Source organism: Plecotus auritus, assembly GCF_963455305.1.
Source record: "Plecotus auritus genome assembly, chromosome: 3".
Lineage (NCBI taxonomy): Eukaryota > Metazoa > Chordata > Mammalia > Chiroptera > Vespertilionidae > Plecotus > Plecotus auritus.
Window position 1 is genome coordinate 93,492,678 of NC_137772.1, and position 13,475 is coordinate 93,506,152.

The 13,475-nt window shown below is 41.5% G+C and overlaps 1 protein-coding gene across 8 annotated transcripts in view; it reads left to right on the forward strand.

The window, feature by feature from the left end:
- Positions 1 to 13,475, forward strand: part of LOC308245141 (histone-lysine N-methyltransferase SETDB2-like) — a 103,754-nt gene that overhangs the window by 9,354 nt on the left and 80,925 nt on the right. For all 8 annotated transcript variants that reach the window (XM_080661917.1, XM_080661910.1, XM_080661911.1 and 5 more), the window contains 2 exons: positions 5,298 to 5,423; positions 7,266 to 7,331. In XM_080661917.1, the coding sequence (XP_080518043.1) occupies positions 5,298 to 5,423; positions 7,266 to 7,331 (192 nt within the window). The remainder of the gene's footprint in view (positions 1 to 5,297; positions 5,424 to 7,265; positions 7,332 to 13,475) is intronic.

The following is a 13,475-nucleotide window of genomic DNA, read 5'->3' on the forward strand; positions in this document are numbered from 1 at the left end:
TTCACTTATTTCCAGTTATTTAGGTCAATACCTTTTCCACCCAGCTCTTCAGGGAGATTGTCTGTACATTTTTAATACAATTAGATTCTCTGTCACAGTCTACATTCATTCCTTCCAGGGATCCCTAACCTCTTAAATGATATTTTAAAATTTGCATACATTAAAGTTTACTCTTTGTGCTTTAAAGTTCTTTGGGTTTTAACAAATGCATAGTGTCATTTATGTACCATTACAGTATTATATAGAATTGTTTTAATGTCCTTTACATATGAATTTTTATGTAGAACATATAGTACTGATTTCACTGGACCATTATCTAGGCCAGTGGTTCTTAAACTTTCTTTTGCTCTCAGGACTATTTTATACTTTTAAAGTATTTAAAACCCCAAGCAGCTTTTGTTTATGTGAATAATACGTGTTTATATTTACTGTATTAGAAATTGAAACCGAGAAGTTTCAAAATGTTAATTGAATTCTTCCCAGGTGGCTCAGTTGGTTGGAACTTTGTCCCGTACACCAAAAAGGTTGTGGGTTCAATTCTAAGTCAGGGCATATACCTAAGTTTTGGGTTTGATCCCTGGTCGGCACAGATAGATGACAAGCGATCTATGTTTCTCTTTCACATCAATGTTTCTCTTTCTCCCTTCCTCTCTTTCTAAAATTAATTTTAAAAAACATATCTTTGGGTGAAGATTAAAAGAAAAAAGTTAATTGGCTCATTTAAAAATAATAAACATGTTAACATGAATTATATTTTTGTGAAAAATAAGCATTTTAAAAACAAAAATTAGATCATTGTTTTTCACTTTTATAAATTTTTAATAGTTGGCTTACTAGAAGAGAGATTCTCATATCTATTGCATTCAGTCTGTTCAAATATATTGCTTTGGCTAAAATGTATAAAGAAAATGAAGCTTCACACAGACAAGAAATTGGAAAAAGGAATATTTTAATAGCCTTTTGATAATTGTGGATTTTTAAAAAATATGTTTTTATTGATTTTAGAGAGAGGAAGGGAGAAAGGGAGGTGGGGGAAGGAGGGAGAGGGAGAGAGGGAGGGGGAGAAAGAGAGAAAGAGAAACATTGATCTGTTACCTCCGCATGTCACTGACCAAAACCTGGGCATGTGCCCTGACCATGGACCAGCGACCTCTCAGTATTTGGGATGATGCTCAACCAACTGAACCATACCAGCCTTCATTTCTGGAGGCAAGTAGCAGCAATGTTAGTATACTAATTTGATTTTCAATTCAAGTACCTGATCCTGTATTCCTTGTAACTGTCTTCTAGCGAAATACACTGAAATATTTGTTTTAGATGATAATCCTCAGCATGCATACAAGGCACAAATAAGTAAAGGAGCAAGAAACTAAAATTGTTTACATTGTAGTAACCATCTATACCAGTGGTCGACAAACTGCGGCTCAAGAGCCACATGCGGCTCGCGAGCCGTGGTTTGCCGCTCTGTTGACTAATGAGTTTGCTGACTACTGATCTATACGGTCTGCTGTTGAAATGAAAGTCAGTCAGATGTTTCTTCGTATGATACTCATTTAGTGTCTGTTCAAAAAAGTTATTAACTGAATCTTTTTTTTTTTAATATATTTTTTATTGATATTTTACAGAGAGGAAGGGAGAGGGATAGAGAGCTAGAAACATCGATGAGAGAGAAACATCGATCAGCTGCCTCCTGCACACCTGCTACTGGGGATGTGCCCGCAACCAAGGTACATGCCCTTGACCGGAATCGAACCTGGGGCCCTTCAGTCCGCAGGCCGACGCTCTATGCACTGAGCCAAACCGGTTTCGGCTATTAACTGAATCTCTTAATCTCATTTATCAGAGAGGTTGGTTACCTCTTTTCTTATTTAATATTACTGTGGTTAAATTTTCCGTAGTTAGAAGACGAAGAAAAATGATCAAGTAGAGTGAGGAACAAGAGCCACTGAAATATGAGAAATAAACGTAGCAGTTTGAGATAATAAGGATATCGTAAGGAACAATATATTAAAAACCTAGAACAAATAAATACTAATTGCTTAGTTACATTTATTTATTCTGCAAGCAAATAGTTTCTGTATTTTCTGATTGGCTTTATTTTCTTATATTGTCAGTGTCCTCTTTTATTAATCTATTCCAAGACTAAGCATTTACCCTGTTCACTTTGTTTTATTAATCCTCACCCAAGGATATTTTTCTATTGATTTATAGAGATAGTGGAAGGGGCGGGGGGAGAGAAACAGAGAGGCACATCGATTGGTTGCCTTCTGCATGCGCCTCAACCAGGGCTGGGGATTGAGCCTGCAACTGAGGTATGTGCCCTTGACTGGAATCGAACCCAAGACCCTTCAGTCTTCGGGCCGATGCTCTATCCAGTGAGCAAAACCAGCTAGTGCTACCCTGTTCACTTTTTAAATAATTTGTTGTACATGCTTCCTGTCAGAATAATTTGGTAACATGTATTGCCATTTCTAACAGCTTTAAATGATAGTCACTGAAAAACAAAAATTCATGTAAGTCCTGATTGCTGTCTTTCAGCATCACTGCTTTTTTCTCAAGCCAGAGGATTATTATGCTACAGAAAGCTCTTTGTAAAAACCTTTCAAAATCCTTCCTTTAAATGTCCACCTCAATAAAGATCAATCCCTAATATGAAGTTTTGAGTCCTATCCATAAAAGGAACATGGTAACAATAATTCGTTAAGTGCTTTTACAAATAGTTTTGCCTAAAAGCAATGATTTTTGTTAGTTATCTGTCAGTGAAAAACAATGATTTTAAAGATTCTGAGAAAACCCTGCTTCAGAAAATACTTTCTCTACTTAGTGAATGATCTCCAAAATTCCACATTTAAAGATTAATTACTTTTGTCTAAAAGACTATATTCCCTGTTAAATTACATACAGTAATTTCTTGCTGTCATGTGCCTATCTGTGTACATAAACTCTGAGGTAGATGCTATTATTCCCATTTTACAGATGTACTCACACATCTAATTAAGTGGCAGTGCTAGGATTCAAACCCATATACATCTGAATTCCAAAGCACAGACTATTAATCACTCCTGTTCTTCCACCTCCTTGCTCCTCAGTCCCCATGATTCCTTTTCTTGTACTCATCTCTTACATGTTGATGTTCTACAGAAGACCCTCTTCTCATTCCCTACACGTTCTCCTTAATCATCTACTCTGGCTTCAGCAAGCAGTTGTGTGTTATTGACTCCAAAGTTTGTATATATGGACTAGATCTTACTCTGAAGCCTGTGTATCCATTTTACCCTATTTGAATTTTTGATATGTGCCTCTACCTTGATTCCCTGTCTCAATGAATACCATTAGTATACATATGGTTGCCTGAGTCAGAAACTTAGAAATCATTCTTGACTCTTCCCTCTTTTCTCTTATGAGTGATATAAGAAACAAATCTAATCACATTATAAGATGCTTAAACCTCTTGAGTGGCTCTCTGTAGCTTTCTGTATAAAAATGAAGTTGCTTAGCGTTGTACATAAGGCCCTCCATGTTATGACTCCTGCATGCCTCTACAGCATCATTTCTCATCCCTTTTGTCCTCACATTGTTTTAAACGTTGAAGCATTGTCTGAGTTGTACCAATGGGAATTAAAGGTAGGCAGTCTTGGGTAGTACACATCAGGGCAAAATGTTAACACAGAAACAGCACCCCTCCTGAGGCTGCTGTGGCAGCAGCCCTAATTAGCCAGACATCTTTTATTGGTAAGGTGACTTTGCCAGTAAGAGTTAGTTAGGACTTTGAGGCCTAAGCTTCTTATGAAGAGTCTCACTCCATGGCCCAACTTACAGGTTCTAGATTTAATTTTTATTAAGGAAAATGTGGCTTTTTGTAAACTTACTGGGCTTTCATTAATCCTCATGGCTTCTCAAGTGACCTTTCTAAAGTGCAATTATTCCTCTTTTGCTTAAGTCCCCATTAATTAATTTTAACATTTTACAAATACATTTTAAGATATTTTCGTTACTTGTAAACGTGGTTTAAGTGAGATTTTGCTTTTGCCAATTTATTTTAATTGCCTTTCTCATATCCTTGTTTTTAACTTTGAAAGGATTATTTCTCAAGGAAGTTTTTAAGGGGTTAGCTTGCTGGGCATATGAAATTTTGGATCATCTATATAACTTTATCTATAAAAACTTTTAAACATTTTGTTTCATGTTATTATTTTAAAGTAGTATAAAAGACATTTATTTATAAATCTTTTTTAAAATTTTATTTCAGAGAAGAAGGGAGAGGGAGAGATAGAAATATCAATGATGAGAAAGAATCATTAATCGGCTGCCTCCTGCTCACCCCCTGCTGGGGATCAAGCCCAAAACCTGACATATGCCCTGACCAGGAATTGAACCATAACCTCCTGATTCAAGGTTCAGTGTTCAACCACTGAGCCACACCAGCTGGACTATAAAAGTCATTTTAAAAAGCATTATTGTTGGGACATTTAATTATTTCAACAATTGTCAAGATGTTTCATTCTGAAGCCATCCACCTCCATACTGGATATTATATTCCTTAAAGTTTTTAAATGAATGTGTCTGTGAATGTCCACTACCACCATTGAATGAAGTCATTCCTTTTGTTTTCTAGTCAAGAAATAGTGTCACTAAAGTTATCAACATATTTTTTAAGTTAGTAGAAACAGGTGACATACTTAGATCATATTCCTTGTATCTAGTTTTTTGTTAAGAAACAATTACCAAAATTATCTTCCTCAAAGAAAGTGAAAGATAATGAAAACTTGATTTTATTTATAAACCAAACAGACTGTTTGTAACATGTGCCATAGGGAAATTACAGTCTATTTTTTTAATATATTTTTATTGATTTCAGAGAGGAAGGGAGAGGGAGAAGGAGAGAGAGATATAAACATGAATGATGAGAGAGAATCATTGATTGGCTGCCTCCTGGACACCCCCTACTGGGGATCGAGCCTGCAACCGGGACATGTGCCCTTGACTGGAATCGAACCTGGGACCCTCAGTCCACAGGCTGATGATCTATCCACCGAGCCAAACCAGCCAGGGCATTACAGTCTATTTTTAATTTTTTTAAAATGTATTAATTTGAGAGAGAGAGAGGAAGGGAGAGAGAGAAACCTCAATTTGTTTTTCCACTTATGCATTCATTGGTTGATACTTGTATGTGCCCTGACTGGGGATTGAACTCAATCTTGACATACTGGGAAGATACTCTAACGAACTGAGCTACCCAGCCAGGGCTACAATTTATTTCTATTGAGGTCTTAGACTACTCACTGATTTATACTTAGGGGATGCAAAAACTTTCTGGATGGAACTGGAGGATGATGGAAAAGTGGATATCATATTTGAGCAAGTGCAAAATGTGCTGCAGTCACTGAAGCAGAAGATCAAAGATGGGTCTGCCACAAATAAAGGTACAAAGCAATAAAAACTTAGTACATTTAATACTTAATGTTACCCATTGGCATACAGTATGATTCTATTTCCAGTAGTTTGTTTTAAAAGTCAAATTATTTCTTTGCTTTTAAGAACGTAACATCAGTTCTATTTGCTTTTTAGTATGTCTGTATGCTCTGCTTCTATAAAAACTTGCTTTTTACCATACCATGGCTATTTTGTAAAACTGGGGAAGATGCTTATTTTAAACTAGAGGCCCGGTGCATGAAATTCATGCCTGGGAGGGGGCATTCCTAAGCCTGGCCTGCACCCTCTCATAATCCAGAACCCCTCAGGGGATCTCCGACTGCCAGTTCAGGCCCGATCTCACGGGGATTCCTGCAGGATTGGGCCTAAACTGGCAGTCAGACATCCACTCTCAATCCGGGACTGCTGGCTCCTAACCACTCACCTGCCTGCCTGATCGCCCCTAACTGCTCGCCTGCCTGCGGCTTCATCTGGAAGAATGTCCGGAATGATGTCCAGAAGGTCGTTTGGCTGTCCAATCTAATTAGCATATTATGTTTTTATTATTATAGATAATAGCTACTGCATTTATCTCATTATCTCAGGCTACCTGTTATTACTCCACCCCTCCCCCCCCAATTTTCTTTTTGTCTTTTTATCTTTTCTTTGGGGCGGGCATATTGCAGAAAAAATGTCTGCTTATTGTACATTTGGTATATGTAGAAAACAACAAAAATTACCCATTATTCCATCATACAGTGACAACTAGTGTTTTTTTTTTTGTTTTTTTTTTTAATATATTTTATTGATATTTTACAGAGAGAGGAAGGGAGAGGGATAGAGAGCTAGAAACATCGATGAGAGAGAAACATCGATCAGCTGCCTCCTGCACACCTCCCACTGGGGATGTGCCCGCAACCAAGGTACATGCCCTTGACCGGAATCGAACCTGGGACCCTCCAGTCCGCAGGCCGACGCTCTATCCACTGAGCCAAACCGGTTTCGGCTAGTGTTTTTTTTAATGTAAAAATACATATAACTGTATTTTTCCTCCTTTAAGCAGGACTTGCCTTACTAGTCTTCTGAAAACAAAACATGTATTCTACATAGGCACTCATTCAGTCATCCAAGGTTTTTGTTTTCTATTTATTTTTCTTCAACTCTGGTTGGTTGTAGAACATAAGACTTTTATGTGGAAACCTCCACATTCCATCAGGACATACGATTTTCAAGCAAATTTTCCCCAGACTATTTATTTTTCCTCAGACTATTCTGAATACTTTTGGGTGTTGTTATAACATTAATTTACTATGTGCTTGTCAAAAAAAATAGTACTGTTAAAATGAAAAATTTTAACACATTGCGGACGGATCACGAGAATTCTCGCTTCATATTACACAGTGTTTTACAAAGTATCATACTTTAAAAAGATATTAGCTTGTAAGAACATGTAGTAAATAATTTCAAAATGCAATGGGTATTTAATTTTAAAGCGTGTTTTTAACATTTATGTAAAACGTTTTTTTGTACTCATTCAGTAGAAACTTATCTGGCCACTTTGTAAAGCTAACAATAAAACTACTGGTTCATATTCCAGCCCCATTCCTTTATGAGTCTGATATACCTAGATTTGAATCCAATACCACTTCCTAGCTAAATAACCTAAAATAAATAGCTTAACCTCTAAGCTTCAATTTCTTTATCTCTAGTACAGATACTCGTAAGAACCTCTCAAAGGAGTTGTGAAGATTAAATGAGATAAAATATGTAAATTGTTTAGCACAGTAGCTGGGACCTTGAATAAAGGTGATGCTACTGCTGATAGCTTTCATTCTTTTTCCTTTCCTTAACAGAGTACATTCAAGCAATGATTCTAGTGAATGAAGCAACTATAAATAACAATTTAACGTTGATAAAAGGTATGTACATTTTTAATCCCAATCTAGAGTATTCTCTGGTATTTTCTTGATCTGAAGCAGGCCCACCTAATTATGTCAGACTAACTAAACTATATAAATCATTTTGTTTCTCTATTAAATGAAAATTCCTACCCATCCAGATAAAGGAAATGTACACTCTACAAAGCCTCCTAGGGAAGGCATGAACAAATGTATCTCTTCTTCATAAAAGCTTTTTGTGTAAGAAGGGCAAATAAAATTTTAAGACTCCAAACCACCAAAAATCAGATTTGTGTGAAGAACACTACTAGGAAGGAATATTCTGGTATAGATAAATGGGTGGGAAAGTTTTTAATTCCTAGATTATTATTAGACTCTCAGTCTTCAAAACTATAAACAAATTTATGTTATAGTTAATCAAAAATAATATACCAGGACTAGCAAAATATTAAAAGTCACTTTATTAGAATCACTATCATATAAATATGTATAAATCCATTTATATACTATAAATCTTAGTCTGTCCCTGATTTGCTAAAGTGTTGGGGAAACACATTTATTAGATGTGAATTACTACTAAATATTATCAGTAAATTATAATAATTTTAACTGCTGTAATTTGGAGACATAAGGTTTTAAATCTCTGAAAATATAGCCTAGCACAGGGGTGGGCAAACTTTTTGACTCGAGGCCCACAATGGGTTCTTAAACTGGACCGGAGGGCCGGAACAAAAGCATGGATGGAGTGTTTGTGTGAACTAATATAAATTCAAAGTAAAGGAGCGGAGGGGAGAGCAAGAGAACCCTCCACTCTTTTGGCTCTGCGGGCCGGATAGAACAGCCGAATGGGCCGGATCCGGCCCGCGGGCCGTAGTTTGCCCACGGCTGGCCTAGCATCATCAGTATATTTTAAAGAAATCTTTTGTTGCTCAAAAGTATTCTCAATTTTAGTAGCTAACATTTTTATAATAATCTACACTAATAAAAGAGAAACATGCAAATTGACCGTACCTCCGCTATGCCCACCAGCCAATCCGGGTGAGTATGCAAATTAACCCAATAAAGATGGCGGCAGCCACGGAGCTGGAGCAAGCAGGAGGTTTGAGTTGCCCCTGGCGATGGAGGAAGCTAAGCTTCCCGCCCGCCTTGGCCGGCCCTGGCACAAAGTTTCAATTATAGAAGATAGATAAATCCCAGATACCTCCTTCCAGTTGGCCCTGGCCTCCACTCAAGGAGGCGCTGGAAAAAGAAAGAAAGAAAGAAAAAAAGGAGGGGCTGGGAGCCATCAGCCTCTCACCCAGGCTGGCCAGGCACCCTAGCAGGACCCCCCCACCCTGGGCTGTGGCCAGCCTGAAAATGGCCCACAGCCCCTCGCCCAGGCTGGCCAGGGACCCTAATGGGGACCCCCAACCTGAAGGGGGTGTGGCCAGCCTGAAAATGGCCCTCAGCCTCTTACCCAGGCTGACCAGCCCCCCATGGAATAAGAGACCCCACTGGGGGACTTGGCCAGCCTGCAAACAGCCATCAGTCCCTCACCCAAGGCACCCCAGCGAGGACCCCCACCCTGAAGGGGCTGTGGCCAGCTTGAAAACGGCCATCAGCCCCTTACCCAGGCTGGCCACGCCCCCCCAGTGGGGACCCTCACCCCATGGGGGCGTAGCTGGCCTGCAAACCACCACAGGCCCCTTGCCCAGGCCGCCCCACGCCCCAAGGGAACCCCCACCCGGATCCAGGCAAACTAGCTGACCCCCACCCATGCACCAGGCCTCTATCTATACTAATAAAAGGGTAATATGCTAATTAGACTGGGAGATCTTCCAGGAGACCTTCCAGACGTTCTTCTGGACAAAGCTATTGTGGCGGGGCTGAGGTAGAGACGGTTAGAGGCCAAGAGGGGAGGGCAGTTGTGGGTGATCAGGCCAGGATTATGGCAGTTGTGAGTGATCAGGCTGGTGGGGGGCGGGGTTGTTGAGGGTAAGCAGACCAGCAGGGGGGCCAGTTGGGGGCGAGCAGGACGTCAGTGGGGGTCAGTTGGAGGTGATCAGGACAGTGGGGGGGGGCAGTTTAGAGTGAGAAAGCCAGCAGGGGGGCAGTTGGGGGCGAGCAGGCCAGTGGGGAGTGAAGGTGGGGGCAAGCAGGCCAGCAGGGGGTGCACTTGGGGGTGAGCACACTGGCGCGGGGAGGCATTTAGGGGCGAGCAAGCTGGCGGCGGAGGGCAGTTGGGGGCGAGCAGGCCGGCAGGCAGAGCGGTTAGGCACAATCAGGCAGGCAGGCAGCCGGTGAGTGGTTAGGAGCCAGCAGTCCCGGATTGCGAGAGGGATGTCCGACTGCCGGTTTAGGCCCGATCCCTGTAAACTGGCAGTAGGACATCCTTCGAGGGGTCCCAGATTGGAGAGGGTGCAGGCCGGGCTGAAGGACACCCTTCCCGCAGCCCCTCCCCCCCCCTCCCGAATTTCGTGCACCGGGCCACTAGTAGATTCTATATGAAAACAGCCTTTCACAGTATCCTTCAGTTGCATTTGGAATCAGCACACCTTTAAAGGATTATAGTAGTTTTGAAGAAAAGCTTTTAAATATAGGAGGTGGTTAGATAACTAAATTGAAACAATTCTTTTTTTATTTCGGAGACAATATATTTCCCACTAAAAGAAACTAAGTGGCCCTGGTGGCTCAGTTGGCTGGAGCGTCATTTCATACACCAAAATGTTGTGGGTTCCATTCCTGGTCGGGTGCATACCTAGATTGTGGGTTCGATCCCTGGTCGGGTTGTGTATGGGAGGCAATCGATGGATGTTTCTCTCTCTGTCTCTCTCTCTCTCTCTCTCTCTCTGTCTGTTTTCCTTCCTCCCACTCTGTCTCTCTTCCTCTCTCTCTAAAATCAGTTTTAAAAAATAGGATATTCTTGGGTGGGGATTAATTAAAAAAGAAAGTAAGTTGGATTTTTGTTTTGGTTCTTTTAAAGTAGTAATTTTGTCAATAGAGATGCTGAATATTGTCATTTAATATTTTTAGTAGTTTATCTGAGTTGTAATGAACTTAATAAAATAAACTTATTAATATAAAAGTATGCGTTTGCCAGTGATAGAGCAATGTTTTTAAGTAAGTGGGGAGTTATATAATTGACATTTAAAAATTTTTTTTAAATTTATCTTTATTGTTACAGGTGTCCCCATTCCTTTTCCCTATCGACTCCCCTCCTCCCCACTCCTGACCCCTCCCCAGGCCTTCACCCCACTATTGTCTGTGTCCATGGGTTATGCATATATGTATATAATTTCTTTGGTTGATTTCTCCCTTCCCTCTAAGCCTCCTCAGTCTGTTGCATGCTTCCATGTCTCTGGATCTATTTTGTTTGTCAATTTATTTTGTTCATTAGATTTCACATGTAAGTGAGATCATGTGAAACTTGTCTTTCACTGACTGACTTATTTCACTTAACATAATGCTCTCTAGGTCCCTCCACTCTGTCTCAAAGGGTAAGAGATCCTTCTTTTTTTACAGCTGCATAGTATTCCATTGTGTAAATGTACCACTATATTTTTATCCATTCATCTACTGATGGGCACTAGAGCAATTTCCAGATCTTAGATTTTGTAAATAAACTAGAGGCCCGGTACACGAAATTCGTGCACGGGGGAGGGGGGTGTCCCTCAGCCCAGCCTGCACCCTCTCCAATCTGGGACCCCTCAAGGGATGTCCGACTGCCCGTTTAGGCCCAATCCCACTGGGATCGGGCTTAAATGGGCAGGTGGACATCCCTCTCACAATCCAGGACTGCTGGCTCCCAACTGCTCGCCTGCCTGCCTTCCTGATTGCCCCTAACCACTTCTGCCTGCCTTCCTGATTGCCACTAACCGCTTCTGTCTGCCAGCCTGATCACCCCCTAACCATTTCCCTGCCAGCCTGATTGATGCCTAACTGCTCCCCTGCCAGCCTGTTTTCCCCTAACTGCCCTCCCCTGCAGGCCTGGTCCCCCCCAACTGCTCTCCCCTGCAGGCCTGGGTCCCTCCCAACTGCCTTTCCCTGCAGGCCTGGTCGCCCCCAACTTCCCTCCTCTGCCGGCTTGGTCACCCCTAACTGTCCTCCCCTGCAGGCCTGGTCCCTCCCAACTGCCCTCCCCTGCTGGCCTGATTGCCCACAACTGCCCTCCCTTGCAGGCCTGGTTCCTCCCAAGTGCCCTCCCCTGCTGGCCATCTTGTGGTGGCCATCTTGTGTCCACATGGGGGCAGGATCTTTGACCACATGGGGGCAGCCATCTTGTGTGTTGGAGTGATGGTCAATCTGCATATTACTCTTTTATTAGCTAGGATAGAGGCCTGGTGCACGGGTGGGGGCCAGCTGGTTTGCCCTGAAGGGTGTCCCGCATCAGGGTGGGGGTTCCCTTGGGGCGTGTGGCGGCCTGGGCAAGGGGCCTGTGGTGGTTTGCAGGCCGGCCACGCCCCCTGGCGACCCAAGCGGAGGCCCTGGTATCTGGGGTTTATTTATCTTCTACAATTGAAACTTCGTAGCCTGGAGCGGAGCCAAGCCTTCTGCTTGCTCCGTGGCGGCAGCCATTTTTGGGGGGATTTATATATCTTCTATAATTGAAACTTTGTAGCCTTAAGTGGAGGCCTGGGCCGACCAGGGTGTGCAGAAAGCTTGGCTTCCTCCATCACCGGGGGCAACCCTAGCCTCCTGCTCTTTCCAGCCCCGTGGCTGCCGCCATTTCTGTTTGGGTTTATGTATCTTCTATCATTGAAACTTTGTAGCCTTTAGTGGAGGCCTAGGCCGGCAAGGGCAGGTGGAAAGCTTGGCTTCCTCCATTGCTGGGGAAACCCAAGCCTCCCTCCTGCTCTCTGTGGCCGTAGCCATCTTGGTTGGGTTTATTTGCATATTCGCTCCTGATTGGCTGGTGGGCGTGGCTTCTGAGTGTAGCAGAGTGATGGTTAATTTGCATATTACTCTTTTATTATATAGGATTTGCTATGAACATAGGGGTGCATATATTCTTTCTAATTGGCATTTCCGGCTTCTTAGGATATATTCCTAGAAGTGGTATCACTGGGTCAAACATCAGTTCCATATTTAATGTTTTGAAGAAACTCACACACTATTTTCCATAGTAGCTGTACCAGTCTACATTTCCACCAGCAGTGTACTAAGGGTTCCTTTTCTCCACATCCTCACAGTACTTGTTTGTTGATTTGTTAATGATAGTCATTCTGGCAGATGTGAGGTGGTACCTCATTGTTGTTTTAATTTGCATCTCATGATTAGTGACATTGAGCATTTTTTTCATGTATCTCTTGGCCATTTGTATGTCCTTCTTGGAGAAATAACTGTCTATTTAGGTCTTCTGCCCATTTTTTGTTTGGGTTGTTTGTCTTCCTCTCTTTGAGTTGTATGAGTACTTTATATATTTTTGTTTGTTTGTTTTTATTTTAATATATTTTTTATTGATTTCAGAGAAGAAAAGGGAGGAGAGAGAAATAGAAACGTCAGTGATGAGAGAGAATCATTGATCAGCTGCCTCCTGTACACCCCCTACTGTGGATCGAGCCTGCAACCCGGGCATGTGCCCTGACCAGGACTTCCTGGTTCATAGGTTGGTCGTCACTCAACCACTGACCCACGTCAGCTGGACATTTTGGATATTAACCCCTTATCAAATGTATTAGTGGCAAATATGTTCTTTCATACAGTGGGTTCCCTTTTCATTTTGATGCTGATATTCTTTTGCTGTGCAGAAGCTTTTTATTTTGATGTAGTCTCATTTGTTTACTTTTCCCTTTGTTTCTCTTGCCTAGGCTTTGTATCAGTGAAAATTTTATTACTTGCGATGTCTTATATTTTGCTTCCTATGTTTTCTACAAGGATTTTTATAGTTTCACGACTCATGTTTACATCTTTTTTCTATTTTGAGTTTATTCTTGTGTATGGTGTAAGTTGGTGGTCTAGTTTCATTTTTTTTGCATGTATCTGTCCAATTATCCTAACACTATTTATTGAAGAGACTGTCTTTACTCCAGTGTATTTTCTTGCCTCCTTCCTTTACCAAATATTAGTTGAGCATAATGGCTTGGATTGATTTCTGGTTCTGTTCCGTTCAATTGATCTATATGCCTGTTCTTGTGCCAGTATCAGATTGTTTTGATTAGAGTGGCTGTATAATATAGCTTGCTATCT